The sequence below is a fragment of the Delphinapterus leucas genome, chromosome 18 (assembly GCF_059928025.1).
Source record: "Delphinapterus leucas isolate spDelLeu-1000000601 "Yukka" chromosome 18, BTC_Dleu_Yukka2, whole genome shotgun sequence".
In the NCBI taxonomy this organism is placed as follows: domain Eukaryota; kingdom Metazoa; phylum Chordata; class Mammalia; order Artiodactyla; family Monodontidae; genus Delphinapterus; species Delphinapterus leucas.
The window spans coordinates 67,954,297-67,971,681 of NC_143146.1; the positions used below are offsets into that span (position 1 = coordinate 67,954,297).

Below are 17,385 nucleotides of genomic sequence, written 5' to 3' on the forward strand. Positions count from 1 at the left end.
TTGTCTTTCTTTAAGAAAGCGAGTTTAAAATTTTTATTTTTCAAACTGTGGTATGAGATCAAAGTCCCAGACAGGAGACATACTAAGTCCCAGGACACACATATTCATCTCCCTGGAGTCTGGGAGGAAAAAAAAAAAAGCCATGTAATTTAATTTAAAATTATAAGTAATATAAGAATAATATAGTAAAATACAAATTTTAAAACATAAGAGCATAGAATGTTCCTGTTATGGTGGATTGCATGGGTTACAGCCTGTATCACCCTTTCATCCACTGAATCCCAGGGGGCTGCTTCAATAGAAGAGTTAGAGAAGGAATGACTTAAGACATAAAAGTAGCAGTAAAGCTAGAAATTTTAAACATACATTTTCATCAGCTGTTTTCCGGAATTTTGCATGAGACTTATATATTTTAATCTCTCATTGTTATGGTGAATTTTAAATATATCTCATAAGGCAATGAGGAAAACACAGTGTATTTCTTTCAGCTACTTTAAAAAATGCTAAATGAGAAAGAGAAAAAGGGGAAACAACAAAACGTTCCTCACAAGATAAAGTATATTTTCCCTCTCAGAAAATCTTACGATTGAATGAGGGTTTTAGAGCGTGTTTAATGATTTCTGAATGACAGTTGTACAAGTAGCACAAATAAGCAATTTTGAGGGCATCTTTAGTCGAAAAGTCTAATCTCTTTACATTCTTGGCAAAATACGGCATACAGTATTGGGTAGTAAACAAGAATATGCGTAAGTGTAAAGAAAAAAATGAAATGTGAAGGAAAAAGTAACCAAAGTATAACAAATGGCATATTCTCCTTCAGGTATGCTATTCTGTAGATGAATTTTTAGATCTTACTCCTATGAAAATGGGCAATATTATAACAAGAATTTATGCTGGCAAAGCAATAAATCTTGTGTGTAAAGAGAAAATAATTTTAAAACTTTGGAAATGGAAAATGGGATCAAGCCTACATCATTATTTTCTCAGCACTTAATGTAACTTTTATTACTCATGGAACATTCCCTCTGAAATATAATTATTTATAACTTGTAGTGATTTCTCCCCACTAGATCATAAACTTGTTAATAAAAGAAAGGATCTTGTTTTATCTAATTATGCACATCTAGTAAGTAGCAAGTGTCTGGCATACTGTACATACTCAATGTATCTTTGTTGTTGAATTGAATTTATTTCTCCAAAATCTATAGTATCACTTAAATCTGTGAGCTCTCAATTCTGACTGAACAAAAAAATCAACAGGAATGTTGTTAGAAAGTACCAGTCATATCGGAGTAGTCTCTAAGGATAGGTAGGGCCCAGGCATCAGTATTATTATAAAGCTTCCCAAGTGATTGTGATGTGAAGTCAGTGCTGAGAACCACTGACTGTGGTCATTTCTCCCTCTCAACAAGACTGCACACACACACAAACCTCAACGTGCCTAACTTGCCAGCATGGAGCAATTTAGTTATTATGAAGTGATGTGTACTTTTCCCTTCAAATTGTTCCATTATTTAAATTCCTTCTACTCATTTGTAAAATAGTATACTATTGCATCATAATTACATCATAATTATTGAAGCGTCTACATCTCTAAACTAAGGCCATTACTATAGTCCTTTCCAGCTCTGACATGGTATTTTATAACCATAAATGATATTTTTATAAGACTGAAAGTGTTACCTTATAATGAACATGTAAAAAATGTGAGCAATGAATTAGGTTATGCAGTTATTATATTCCTTTACACTGATGCACGTTTCAAAAAGTATTTCTTAAATGCATATTACTATGTAACTGATTCTAGAAGTTTCAAAAGAATAATTAGGTATAATATTGAAAGGGGAGATACGCAAAGCTTTGTGACAAGAAAAGTACACAGCACACAGGAGGAACTGAGTGTCTGCTGTAGTTGCTGAGGCATAAACTACATTGAGAGTTAAGAAATGGGATATAGATGGACAGGGAAAGGAAACTTTAATCACTGTCCTAGCTCCCTAACAATTCTGACATGTAGAATTAGAGAAATTACTTAAAACAAGGCAAATGGATACATGAGAATGTATACAAAAGGATAATAATAATAACATCGTCATTTCAACAAAGTCAATTTCTTGGCAATGACAGGAAAAAATGTATCTTTAAAAATCTTATCTACAAATCATTCCAAAGTCTTCTGCCATTTGAGAAAACACACAGACACAGACACACACACACACACAGACACACACACACACACACACAAACACTGGCTCCGCTACTGAAGAAAATGAACAGCCATAAGAAAAGGTGTAAATTAAATGTAGGCATCAAATTTTTATCTTCATGGGGAAACATACTAAACTGGGTTTGAATGCCTACAGACAGCTGCCAAGTCTTTAGACAGTTTTGTCACAATTTTTTAACTCTTCTACATGGATGTATAACATTGCCTCAAGATGAAGGACTTTTTCAAAGAATTGGATATCAAGTTAAGGATCCTTTGAAACTAAACACTTTGAAGACAAATAGGTTCCAGAAGGATGACAATGAAATCCCTATGTTCTCTTCACAATCACTTTATGGCAGTTAGATAACCCAGTAGAAATATCAGACCCAGCACATAATATTTTCCCCCGCTGGTTTTTCCTCCTCTCTGTCAGTTCAGTGCACACTTCTCATTCCCTTTTGTTTTGTGTATAATTAAGTAAACCAACTTAATGTCCTCAGAGACTTAATCCATCTCAGATTCTTTGAAAATATGGAAAATATTTCAAGGTAAAAATGGGAGGTTAAATTGAGATATTAAGTCTTCTGGAACTCCAGAATTATTTTTTACTTTCTATATCCTTCATGTCTACTTATCATTAATTGCCACTAAAATAAGTAGGTATATTCCTCAAAAATTTTATAACAAATGCTCATTATAACTGGCATGCTTATAAATTCTTGCAATGTTAGAGAAATTAATAAGTACAAGGACTGAAGTAAAAAATACTATGCAGAGAGAAAAACAGAGATGAGTGTTTTCAATGTATGCAAAAAATAAAACTAATGAAAAAAAATATGCAAGTATTCAAAGTATGAGTTTTTTCATTTCCATTGCTTATTTTTATGAACATCTTACTAAAAGCATTGTAGGAAAAACTGAATGTAAGAAATGAATAATCAATGATCAGTACAAAGAGATTATCGATATGAAGGTCAGCCACAGAAAAATCATTACACAACATGAAAATATACCAAGTTGATTACTAAAAGAAGAGTTGGTGTATCATATAAAGATAAATACAGTGAGGTTTCCCAGGATCTCAGTATGTGGCTAAACTGTATAAATAAATTTAACACAACTTTTTATTACAAATATTCTTGTGAACATATATACACATACACATATATTTATGTTTGTACTTATGATTAAAAATAATTTAGATTGTTTTACAATATATTTTTGAAACAGAGCATTTTCTATAACTATGAATATATACAACATACAAACACATTTATATTGAGTTCTAGAGCATACTCCTTCCTTATTACCTGCTACTAGAAATGATCAGAAGAAATCAAGGAAATGATAACTTTATTAAATAAGAAAATAGAGGAAATGTTTCATATTTTAAGATCTACATAGGTAGGAAAACAGTAAAAGCTAAAATAGGGTTTTTAGAATGTAGTTTTGAAGAAAAAGAACTTTTAAAACTTAAAACCGGGAATTCCCAGGCAGTCCAGTGGTTAGGACTCCGCGCTTTCACTTCCGGGGCCCGGGTTCAATCCCTGGTTGGGGAACTAAGGTCCCGCAAGCCTCGCAGTGCAGCCAGAAAAAACAAAACAACAACAACAAAAATAAAACCAATAAAACAAAATCCTGTACTTGTCTATAATCAATGAAATAACAATGGCTGTCTTTCTCTAATTTATATGATTTATCATGAAAAATATAATTTACATTTATATAACAGAACACATTTCTTAAGAGCTTACTATGTCTTTGAGTCATGACTGGTGTACAACTATTTTATCTTAAGTTTATAGTACTGTTGGTATCACTCTTGATGATGGTCTTTGAATGTCATTTTTCTAGAGCTAAGAATACGTGTATCAGAGAGTGATCCTCAAAACTTTATAACTTAAGAATAAGATACAGTAAAATATGAATATAAGGGAAATTATACCATTAGCATCGAGAGCTCTAAACTGTATACAACTATCATAAAAGTGCTGGGTATTACTAAACTACTATGCAAGTTTAGCTTGTCAAAAAACGTTCGTAGATAATCTAAAGATAAAATAGACATTTAATATTTCTCAAGATGTATTTTGTGAGACCTATTAAGTACCAATATTTTGTGGCTACCACCCATGCTTACACAGAAGCAAGAAATCATTATGAAAACTGCCTTATTTTCAAGATAAATAGGGAGCAACCATGTTGCATTGAGCTGTTGATGCTTTGTTGTCTGCCTGGCTTATACACTCTCATATACCAAACTCGTAGCACACATGATCTCAATTTACGCCTTGGCAAAATAATAAATTATTCTATGCCACTTATCTATGCTACCATTTAAGAACAGCAGGAACTTCCAGTTTAAATCTTGAATGTTAAGACCCTGTGTGCAACATTATCATGAAGCAGAGCTATGTGCAGTTATATTAAAATACTTTACATTTATTCATGAATAATCATGCAGCTATAGGCATATAAGCCAGCATGAGAATTTTAGTGTTGTAGAGAAGCTTAGGAATTGTTCTTTTTAACCCAGTGCAAGAATCTTTGACACACGATTAGCTGATCTTTGCTTGAAGACCTACAATATTCAGGGCTTCTGGAATACGCTGTTCTACTTTTAGACCATATTAACATTAAAAAAATAAAAGCACAGATGTTCATATATGGAAGAAAGAGCTGTGCTGACCAGTACAGCATCTACTAGTCATGTGCAGCTAGTACAAGCACTTGAAATGTGGCTAGTGTGACCTGATATGTGTTCTAAGTATAAAATACATGCCTGATTTGAAAGGCTTAGAGCCAAAAAAGGAATGTAAAATATTCCATTAAATATTTTTATACTGATTACATACATGTTGAAATTATATTTAGGTTAAATAAAATACATTATTAAAATTAATCTTACTTATTTCTTTTTTACCTTTTTAAATGTGGTTATTAGAAAATTTAAAGTTGTATGTGGCTCACATTATATTTTGATTGGACAGCAGTGCTCTACACTATCAACTGGAAAACATAATTTGTAAACTATTGCTGTTATAACAGCAATTTTTGCTTATACTAATAACAAGAAAAATAATTTTGCACTTACGTGTAGAAATATAATTCAAAAGGATACACATTAAATGACTAATTGTTATTACTCCTGGGTAGTGAAATTATGAGGTAACAGGAAATTTTATTTAAACTTGTAATACTTATTCTAAAATTGCTTTTCTTTTAATTTGCGGGGACTACTTTTACATTAAAAATCATCACAGGCATCTATGCTCAACTGATTTTCAACAAGAGTGCCAAGACCATTTGATGGGAAAAGAATAGTCTCTTCAACAAATGGTGCTGGGAAAACTGGATAACCATTTGTAAAAGGATGAAGTTGGATCCCTATCTCATACCATACATAAAAATTAACTCAAAATGGATCAAAGGTCTAAATTTAGGGCCTAAAATCATAAAACTATTAGAAGAAAACATAGGGGAAATCTCCATGAGCTTGGATTTGGCCACGGGTTCAAAGACATGATACCAAAAGCATAGGTAACAATAACAAAAATAGATAAACTGGACATTGTTAAAATTAAAAACTTTTGTGCATCAAAAGACACTATCAACAAATGAAAATAACCCACAGAATCAAAGAAAATCTTTGCAAATCATATTTTTGATAAGGGTTTAATATCCAGAATAAATAGAAAACACCTTCAACTCAAGCACAACAACAAAAAACCAATTAAAAATGAGAAAGGACTTGAATAGGTATGTGAAAAGATGCTCAACGTCATTAGTCATTAAGAAAGTGCAAATCAAAACCACAATGCATGCTCACTAGGAATGGCTATAATTTTAAAACCAACAAATAAAGAAAAATAGAGGGAGAGAGAAAATAACAAATGTTGGAAAGGATATGGAGAAATTGGAACCCTTGTTCATTCCTCATAGAAATGTAAAATGATACAGACATTATGGAAAACTAGCAGTTCCTCAAAAAATTAAACACAGAATTACCAAATGACTCAGCAATTCTACTCAATTATATACATTATACCTGATGGTATAAGCCTAAAAGAATTGAAAATAGAGACTCAAATAGATACTTGTTGTCCAATGTTAATAGCAGCATTATTTGCAATATTCAGAAGGTGGAAACAACCCACTGTCCATCAAAAGATTAATGAATAAACCAAATGTGCTACTGTACATAAAATGAAATACTGGTGAACCATAAAAAAGAATTCAGTTCCGATACATGTTACAACATGGAAGAGCCTTGAAAACATTATGTTAAGTGAAACAAACCAGACAAAAAAGGACAAATATTGTTTGACTCCCTTTATATGCTATATAGAGAATAGGCAAAACACAGAGACGAAAAAGTGGATTAGAGGTACCAGAGTCTGGAACGGAGATCAGGAGAATTACTGCCTAAGGGGTGCAGAGTTTTGGTTTGGAATGTTGAAAATTCTGGGAAATAAATAATGATGACGGTTACACAACATTGTGAGTGTAATTAATGCCACTGAATTGTACACTTAAAAGTGACTAAAATGGCACATTTTATGTTATATATGGTTTGCCACAACAAAAATAAATAAATCAAATCATCTTGCGGACTGCGTTCTTCTTTTACTCATGAATTAACTCAGTAAGTAATTAATAAATAACTATACTAAGTGCTGGACACTGCAAGATGTGGAGGACACAGTAAGTAATTAATTAAGTAATTAAGTAATTAAGTAATTAATAAATAACTATACTAAGTGCTGGACACTGCAAGATGTGGAGGACACAGTGAGGAGCAAAACGGAAGACTTCACTGGCAACAGAAACATAAAATGAATTTTGTTATGGTGTAAATCTGTAGCATAATTGAAATGAACAACATTCATAATGTGACCCTGAATGACTCTAAAGCTTTGTCATCCTTAAGTAGCCTTTCTTTTTGGATAGTTTTAAAAAATTCTACAATTCAAAAATATCTCAATTAATGTTAAATAAATATACTGATGAGACTATACAATACTTATTTTCTCCACTGGTTGAATGAAATGCTTCAGATAAGGAGGAAATACTTGGCATGATGCTTACTCTGAAAGAAACTCCAATGTAATGGATAAAGAAAATCATACTTTATCACCTATGAGAGCATCCAATTAAAACATGTAAACAGGTACCTATATTTACTATCTAGATACATGCACTTCAAATGCTGAAGGGAAGGATGGAGTGATTAAAATCATATAATAAACCAGAAAAGCTTCATGAAAGAAAATAGTTTGAAATAATTGGGAAGATATGAAGTAATAGTAATAATTCCGTATTTTGTATTTTGATAGTGGTAGTGGTTACATCAATATAAGGATTGAAATAGCATTGATCTATATACACACAAATGAATGCAGACAAAGAATAGGGAAAGCTGAATGATGTCTGTACCCTAGTTAAAAGTACTGTACCAATATCAATTTCTTACTCTTGATACTGTATTACATTTACATAAGATGGTGCTATTGGAGAAGGCTGGGGAAAGGGTACATGGGACTCTGTGTACTACTTCTGCAACTTCCTGTGAGTCTATAATTATTTAAACAACAACAACAAAACCACAGAAAAAAAAATGATCATGAGGAAATGTGCAAGGGAAGAAAAAGAGGACAAAGAAAATTACCTATTATAAGATATTATATATAACTTACTATAAAACAAAGTATGTTGAAATATGTAGGATTAAAGAGAAAAAATCCATCAAAAAGCGAGGGAATATACAAGTGGTAGGACAATGAAATATATACCGTTGGTTTCACTATTTTTCAAAGTTGTTGTAATGTGCCTGAAGAATTTCTATAATGTGAATATAGAAAAATAAAAATAGGGGGAAAACAAACAATCAAAATAACTGGGAAGACAGGAAAGGGCTGGACATTGCAGCCAAATGTGGAAAGGGGCTTTAGTCTAGGGAGGTGGTCTGTCAGTATTCAGGGAAATCTGTTTACCTCAGAATATACTACATTCCTTCTCCTGTGCCACAGAAACTATAACACTCTTAAAGGTTATCCTGCAGAAACTGGTAATTATCTTACCAATTTCTTTTTGTCCCAATTTTGGTAGAATTATGAGAATTCAAACATGAGAAAAGGACTGTCGTTTCTCTTATATTTTACTGTTTTCACAGAGATGAACTCAGAACTTTTGTTCATCCATCATTTTCCTTCTCTGTTTATAATTCAGGTTGGATATGAACTAATCATTATACAAGGATGGAAGTGTTGTATCTTGTATGGGTATCATGAACTACTGAACACTATTTACAAGTTAGAAATTTCTTATCAATCTCAATTCTAGGCTATCAACATACTATAACATTTTATATGAGAAAATACTCTCAAGGTATACTGCCTGGAAATGGGTAATTCCCTATATCACAAATAAACCCAGATACATATACTGTCTAGCTACTTAATTTCTGATGCACTCCAAATGAGGCTGGTCACTGGTCTGAGCACGTAACAGGTTCATTTCTCGCCAGATCTTTGCTTAGACTGAATCTCCTTCTCTGCTTAGGCCGTGTAGAAGGTCTATTAACTTCAAGGGGTCCATCTTTAGCCCATCTTATTAAAGCCTTCCATGAAAATCTTATTTTTAGTTCACAGGATCAATTTTCTGAACCACATATAGTTAGCACTTGATTATATTCAATTTAAAATATCATGCCACAACTTTTTATTCTTCCTTGATTTCAAATTCAGCTACATAAACAGGAAAGTTTCATGGATAACACTAGACTCTAAGAAATAGAAGAACGTATCAATAAATTTTTAGTAAAGATTACAATGCTAAAATAAAAAGGTAGTCACTAAATAATTAAATGTGACATAATTTCACCATGATAATTAGGATTTCATATTTCCAAAGATGCTTGAAAAATGTAGTTCATCTGTAGTTTTCTTAAATTTATAATCTTCCTATTTTAAGCACCAAAAATTCTTTAAATATTGAGTACTTATGAATAAGTATTCTTTAGTAGGCCTCTATATTCATCTTATCTATGTCTTTGTACCTCAATCTTAGGTTTAATATAATTAAAAGAAAAGTATGTCTTTATCTTTGCAACATCTGACTAAACTGTATCAAATTGGAGAAAAAATGAAAAATTTAGAAGTTCAAAGGCTAAATCATTTTAAAAAAGGAAGACTGTTCTTCAGTTGTGGTACTTTTGTAAGTGCTGTGTTTAGAGGTCCTGGGTTAGATGGCCTTGATCACATCAGTGAAGTCACTAGAACCCTTTTTATTTAAGAATCTGAAGTATTTAAAAAAAGAATAAAGGCAAACAAAACCACAAAATAATTCATGTTAGTAACTTCATACACAGATCCTAAAGAGACTTGCAAGGCTGACTTCTACTTTATGTTACTTATACATTTTTGGGTTTTTATTGAGAATAAAAATGATACATTAAGCATACATTTGCTTAATCAGTGCTTCAAGTCAGAAAGTACTTAAATACTGAGAGACATTATTTTTTTTACATAAAAGTTTCTCAATTTATAAAACATTTTTTATTGACAGATAAGGCACAGAAAAATGCAAGTGACATCTGCTAAGCTTTACTTATGAAAACGTAAAGAAATCCTACGGGATAACATCACTCAATTTTTCCTGGAGTACCTCTGATGGAGACTTCCTAAAAAAAATCTGGAAATAATTAGAAACTATTATAGTACCTTAAAAAGTTTACTTGAAAACTAAATCTGCTCTTCATCAAATAACACAATACACTCAGAATAATGTAATGGAAAAATTAGGTGCACATATAGACTAATGAAAAGCACCTCAACCACATCTGATTGTAAAACTTAAAAAAAAAAAAAAAAATTGATAGAGGACAACAGCAGACGGTGAGATACTGAAGAACTCCAGAGAAAACTATTCACTGATTAAGCACTGATTTTTCAAAGCACTACATATTAACTATTTTACTCCAGTTCATTTTACTCCCAATTTTTTTTTAACGATACTACTAAGTGCACTTTAAATACAAATTGAAAGGAAAGAAGAATAGTTAATTCTTTATGTCATAAGATCTACAGGAAAAAGAAAAATCTCCATATATGGTAAAAAATGTTTTGTGTATCTGTGGAACAATTAATGCAATATAATGATAATGCTAATAGCATCTTAAAACTTAAAATGTGTTTTCCACAGAGACCTAAAATTCCACTGGGGGGTAGGCTGGATGGCATGTCCCTTAGAGTTTAAAAGACTGTCCATATGAACTGAATTATCCTTGACAAGTACCTTCAGACACTTGTAATATGATCTCATGTAAATTTAGACCATATTTTACACACAAACCACTGGCAATAGTAAGTTTATTCAGGAGCTCAGATAAAAAGGAAAGAGAAGCTGATATCCTTAATAATATGTAGTAGTTAACATGAAATTTCCGAAATCAAAGGCATAAAAATAAAAGCATCTAATGAAAGAAAAACTAATGCTGTGAGAAATGTTGCATTTTCCTTTCCATTTTCAGCCCTTAGCTACCTGTTTTATCCAAATAAAATGCTATCCTTTCATGTTCTATCCAAATTTAGGGGGAAAAAAGCATATTCTAAGCAAGTAAATAAACCAGAAAATTTCATTTGCATTGAAAACTTATTTTAACCAATAATTAAATCACAGTGTGGATAATATCTTAGCTGTATTTCCCACTGCGGGAAAAACATATACATGCAGTTCATCAAGATAGTAACTCATTCAGATTTTCAGCTCTGTTATGAGTCCTAGTAACTGCTCATCATAAGAACATTGAGCTATCAATACCCGCAAAGGGCTGACTGTAAAACAGAAGAAAACTCAAAACTCTGCAGCTTTAAAGATTCCTCAGGATTGCCTGTGCCTTGGCGCAAAGATAGCTTACAGAACTATGCTAATTCTACAGGGATCCAGCTCCACTGTCAAAAGGATGTGTTAGCTCTGTAGAAGAGAACTCGGCACTGGCAGTGCTGCTGCACGAAGCAACCTCCGCAGCATCAGCAACTGTATTATTACTCTGTCAGGAGCCTGCTGCTGCTGTGTGGCCTGGCTAATGGGGTACTGTATAAATCATCATGAAGTTGAGTAGTGGAGAAAAGAGCAGACTATTTTAAGAAACTCTGACATGTCCATTTTGTGTGTGTTCTCAAAAACCAAGGTTGTATACATCCGTTGAACAATGGATGATCTTCAAAAGATGCTTTTATAAGCTAATTGTAAACTAGAATAGTAAACTCCTCCCACCTGAATTGCATCGAAGGAAGATTACTCATTTGTTTCTTTATTTTTTAAAAACATTTTTGTGGAAAGCAAAGTTTCAGTTTAATAGAAAATAAAACAACTGGAGCTTTTTTCAGTAAACAAATACATTTTTAAGTCACTTAAATGAGGTATATTTAATCAATTAACCACTTAAATATTTAAAGCACACTGAATTATTTTAAACATTCAACGTAAAGATCAAATTGAGAGACATGTTTATAATACTGCTTTGCTGAAACACTGAAAGTGCACTGCATAGAGGGCTTAAATTTCTCACTCTTCCTTTCAATCAATATCTGAGGCAAAGTTTCATCTCTAGGGCCCTTAATGGCAGGAATTCCTGGAGCCAGCAAATGAGTAATGTTAAACCTATGATTAGATGATGAGGCCATCAAAGACACTAGACCCTAATGCTACATTCTTCTTTATTTCTCTGAACTGCAGTGAAACCAAGAGCTAAGGAAGAAGAAATTTTACACTATATTTTCCCCATAAAACCATGTTTTTTTAAATGTGCATTGTCAAGAACCTACAAGGTCCAGACAGATCTCACAGAATGTCTCTCGAACTCAGGACTCTGGCATTAGGTAACAATTTTCAAACGCCCTGCAGATGAACTCTTGCCAGGAATGCTGTTTTCTTTAACTTCTTCCTTATTACTATTCTTTCTGGATGAAAAGGGGAAAATGGACCTTATGATGTCCCTATGAATATATTCTTGAAGAAAGTAAACCTGGAGACTGAAAATTACTGGGTAAGTTTTTGGTTCTTTTGTTTCTGCTGGTGCTTTAAAGGATCAATTGAAGCCATATTGTTGTTTATTTGGAAGTTAGTTGTGGTTTTAGCCAGACCTCAGGTCAGTAACTAGAAACAGTATAGATGTATTTTCCTTGCTACTGAGGAAATTAGAGATAATGTAATAACTACTTATTACAAACACACATAAGGTCTTTTTATTCTCATATTACAAAATATTTAATACTTATGTGAAAATCGGGATCGCTAAGAGACTTGGGAGAGCTGGCAAGAAGAAAGACCATTAGGTCCCTATTTTAGTTATCAGAAAAATGTTACATATAATTTTCTCATAATTGCTTAAAAAAACAACACCCAACAATTATAATTCTATTTTTAATTCTGATTATTAAAGATAAATAGTATAAGTAGATTTTTAGAATTTACATTTAAATATACAAATTACATTAAAAAAGGGAAAGCAGCAAGGTATCGTATCAAAAACCCCTCACTAATAAGCTATATTTTATACTTTGGCTACTGCAACAAAAAAACCTCTAGTTTTCATTATCTATAAGAGTGAAAAAGAAACCATGTAATTAACAACGAACATCAAAATTATAAATAATACTGTATCATTTTTAAAGGATGGGGTGTAAAGATGGATATCAAAAAATCTATAACAAATTATATATACATATATTTGCAGAGATTAAAAAATAGGGAACAACAGAAGGCTAGGTAGGTGGGAAATAATAAGACAGCTAAAGGGAGGGAAGGGAAAGGGAGACTAAATCAATATTTGCATGGTAAGATCATTTACATAAATATACATCTCTATGTAATTTATTTCCTTCATCTATGAAATGATAGAAATTTTTTAAATATATAAACATATACATATATATTCACATACATTCTTTTGTTAGTGACAAAACAATCCTCATGTAGTTTAATGTAATCAAGTGACTGAGATTTCGTACCTGAGAACAAAGCAGCATAACAAGCTCAACCACAGATGTGCTGGACTTCATACAAACAAGGCCTACAAGAAAGAAAGGTTAAAACAAAATGAAATTACAATGGTAGAAATCATCATTCTAAGTTAATTCATTATATAGGTTTTAACTTATAAAATCTTTCTTTAAAGTAAAGTTCCTAAAATGAAATGAATGGAAACATTCATTAACATATTTTTATAGCATTAATTTCAAAATATTCAGATATTCAAGAAGATGTGAAAAATACTAAAGAAATTGACCTCAGACTTGGGCTATTTATTCGGTCAAGGCATTTCTTATATTTAAACAAGGTGGGGTCGCTATCAAAATGGATAAGCTAGTTAGAACTCTTTTTATTCCAATGACATTTGCTATGTTATTGTTTCCTGGAGCACAGAACAGTAATCATTGAAGACCTGCCTAAATTTTCTTCCGAAAAACAAAATTAAAATAATTTACAAACAGGTAATTACCCACAGGTTGTCAATTGTTAAATGAATTTTAAAATATTGAAAAATGAATTTCACATACAGTTAACATATTATGCAATAATTCTAAAATATTCCATTGTTCTGCTTCCAAAGTCTCTGAATAGACATCAGAAGAAAAAAGAATTAAATGTATTAATACATATGTAATAATGGCTACTACTCATTGATCACATATTCTGTGCTGGGTATTGTGTTAATGTACAAGAACTCATTTAATTCTCATTTATATTCTGTGATGTGCTATTATTATTACAATTCTACAGGTAAGAAAATATTCTTCTTAAAAAGTTTAAATGTTGATTATTCATCAAGACTTCAATTAAAAAGATGACTGCTGTATAACATAAGAAGGCAGATCATGATCGTTAGTATTTTTAAAGTGCCAACATATAGAGAAAGATGTAACCAAGGATTCATAACAATCTCTGGTAGGAGGAGAGTATATTCATCAGGAGAGTATATTCATCATGATGTCTGCTAATTTAAAATATATTTTTTAAAATTTTTAACTTTTTATTTATTTATTTATTTTGTGTGGTACGCGGGCCTCTCACCGTTGTGGCCTCTCCCGTTGCGGAGCACAGGCTCCGGACGCACAGGCCCAGCGGCCATGGCTCACGGGCCCAGCCGCTCTGCGGCATGTGGGATCTTCCCGGACTGGGGCACGAACCCGTGTCCCCTGCGTCGGCAGGCGGACTCTCAACCACTGCGCCACCAGGGAAGCTCTAACTAACTGTTTTTTAAATTAAATTAATAGACTTTTATTTTCTTTTTATATGAAGACAAATATAATCAGTAAAAGCCCTGTATAGTAAGAAATGCCATGATCTTACATTAGTTGTTGCTAAATGGCAAACTAAAGCGAAACCAGTTATTTTTTCTTCTTAAGGTGATTTCAATAAAGAGTCTCAAATGTCTTCCAGACACTAGCATGTATATTTATTGTAGGTAGTGGATAAATACCCTTTTGTGCCCATTCTGCTAACAACTCTATCCTTAACGTACAGACCTACAGAACAAGTTGTAAAAAGGCACTAGGATTCCATTTTATCAGATCTTTGGGCAGACAGTTAACTAATGAAATAAGAGGCAGATGTGGAAAGCTCATTTAAGAGACAATTGTTGCAACTGATCAGCAATTCTCATGCTCAGGAGCTAGAGAGTCAGAAAGATTAATGGGACATTTATCACCTGTTGGCTACTCAACCACTTGAAATTCTGACAAAGAAAAACTAAATAAAAGGCCAAGGACTAGTAAGCAAAAGGATCATAAATAAAATCTGTACTCCATATCAATTTAGATTTTAGACTGTCAAGCTGTATAAAGAATGATTAGACTACAAGGCTATATGATGAATGATTATATAAAGAATTTTTCACCACATATTCTGTCTACTAGAGTTTTGAAATACATAACTTGTACAAATTAGGAAAAATATGCAATTATATTCATTTCTCACAGACTAATTTTAAATGAACTTCTAAAAAACTGCTGTGTAACAAGAATATTCATGCTTCTTCCAAACACATACTATCATTCCATCATAAGAAAAACATAAACAAATGCTCCATCAATGCTTTGTTCAAAGGAAAGGAGAACAAAATGATAGGATAACAAAACTGCAGTTTGCAAACAGCACTCTAGGTACTTTGAAAAAGGCCATTGTGATTTCAACTCAATAGACCCTTGCAGCTTTACTAATGTGATGTAATTAGAATGAACAGAATGATAATGGATCCTATTCAAAATAACAATACGAAACAAAACAAAAAAGCAAAACTTAAATTTGACAATGAGAACACAAGCAGAGGCAATTTTGGAAGACTTATCACCTTTCAAAAATTATATATATAATCATTTTGGTTGACACTATTTCTAAGTGTTAACAAAAGTATTACTAAAACAAATAGATTTTTTATTAGAGATATGAGATACTGAAGATATCTAGAGATATTGAGACATTTAATAGAGCTATTGAAAAATACAAGCATTGTCTGATGACATTATCCTTGCACATTCTCTAAATATAAAAGCACCTATATTTGAAAATTTAAGGTGCAAGTAATAAACGTGGTTTGGTATAACTTTAACCATAAGCTCAAGAAAGCCAAATTTATCTAGTGATACTATACTCAGGCTATATATGCACAAGGCAAATATTTAAAATTGTTATGTCTGAAACAGGTTGAGTTTATTTTTCCTTTTTGCATCTGGCAAGAAATTCATAATCAAACCAACTCATTTGATATCTCCTCATGAGTAAAGGATAGTGTTAGCACTCAGGAGATTAATAAGACACTATCTACACCTTCCCAAGGGCTCCATCTTTTAATTCCAATCTAAGATTATCTAACATTTACATAGAGCTTTGGCTGCGCTGGGTCTTCGTTGCTGCGCGCGGGCTTTCTCTAGTTGCGGTGAGCAGGGGCTACTCTTCATTGCAGTGCGCGGGCTTCTCATTGCGGTGGCTTCTCTTGTTGCGGAGCACGGGCTCTAGGCACGTGGGCTTTAGTAGTTGCGGCTCGTGGGCTTCAGTAGTTGTGGCATGGGGGCTCGGTAGTTGTGGCTCATGGGCTCTAGAGCGCAGGCTCAGTAGTTGTGGCACACGGGCTTTGTTGCTCTGCGGCACGTGGGATCTTCCCGGACCTAGGCTCAGACCTGTATCCCCTGCACTGGCAGGCAGATTCTTAACCACTGCACCACCAGGGAAGACCTACATAGAGCTTTATCATTTACAAATCACTTATATATGCTGTCTCATTGGATTCTCTTAACAACTCTTTGAACTAGTTATTATCACCTCATGTGAGAGATAAAAAAATGAAGGGATTCAGTGACTAGCCCAAGATGTTTCATACAGTAAGTGGTGGAACTGGGACCTGAATTCAAGTCATTTAACTTGAAAGGCCATTTCGTGTTTGCTGCAGCACTACTTAAATAATTTGACACTAACAGGATGGCAACATGTGACAATGAGAAAGGTCATAATGGTTAATTCCAACTTGGGTGATTTTGACAGTTTTCTTGGAGAAGGTAGCATATGTTGGTCAGACATGGGGACCAAAAGCTTAAGCAGAAAGTACAGAGGGAGCAGGGGACGAAAAAAATCTGAAAAGACCTTTGTAGCTTGGGCGACTGGCTGACTAGAATATAGGGGGGTGTGAAAGTGGGACTGGAGCGCTACAGTAAAATTCAAAGATAGATAAAGATGGAAAGAAAGAAAATTACACGTTTTTGAAAGTTAAGAGGAAGAATATAGAGTATGTTATACAATGGGAGGAATGACACTAGGATCAGTTATGGCATCCCTATTCCATGATGACTTTTCTTACCTTGTTAATTAAGAAGTATTCCCTATGGAAGCGATACAAATGTGCCCCTCCAGCAAAAATCTAGTTAGAAGTGTTGGCCAATTAATAGAACACTTTCACCAGGAAATGTATATTCACCAGAATAAATATTCTGACTAGAAATACTAGTCCAATACTGTGGACCATACTACCTTACCAGTATAAAGTGAACCCACGGAGTGTAGAGAGTCAAGATGTGAGAGAAAGAAGCTTGAATATATAGGAGGTGCTCCAGTGGTGAGGAAACTGTCTAGTACAAGCTTTTGAATATACTATGAACTACACTGAAACGTTGTTCAACGTT

The 17,385-nt window shown here is 33.1% G+C and overlaps 1 protein-coding gene across 1 annotated transcript in view; it reads right to left on the minus strand.

The window, feature by feature from the left end:
- The window catches only part of NBEA (neurobeachin), a 620,750-nt gene that overhangs the window by 320,241 nt on the left and 283,124 nt on the right, over positions 1–17,385 (minus strand). Inside the window, exon 35 of the mRNA XM_022574654.2 lies at positions 13,222–13,283. Within this exon, the coding sequence (XP_022430362.2) occupies positions 13,222–13,283 (62 nt within the window). The remainder of the gene's footprint in view (positions 1–13,221; positions 13,284–17,385) is intronic.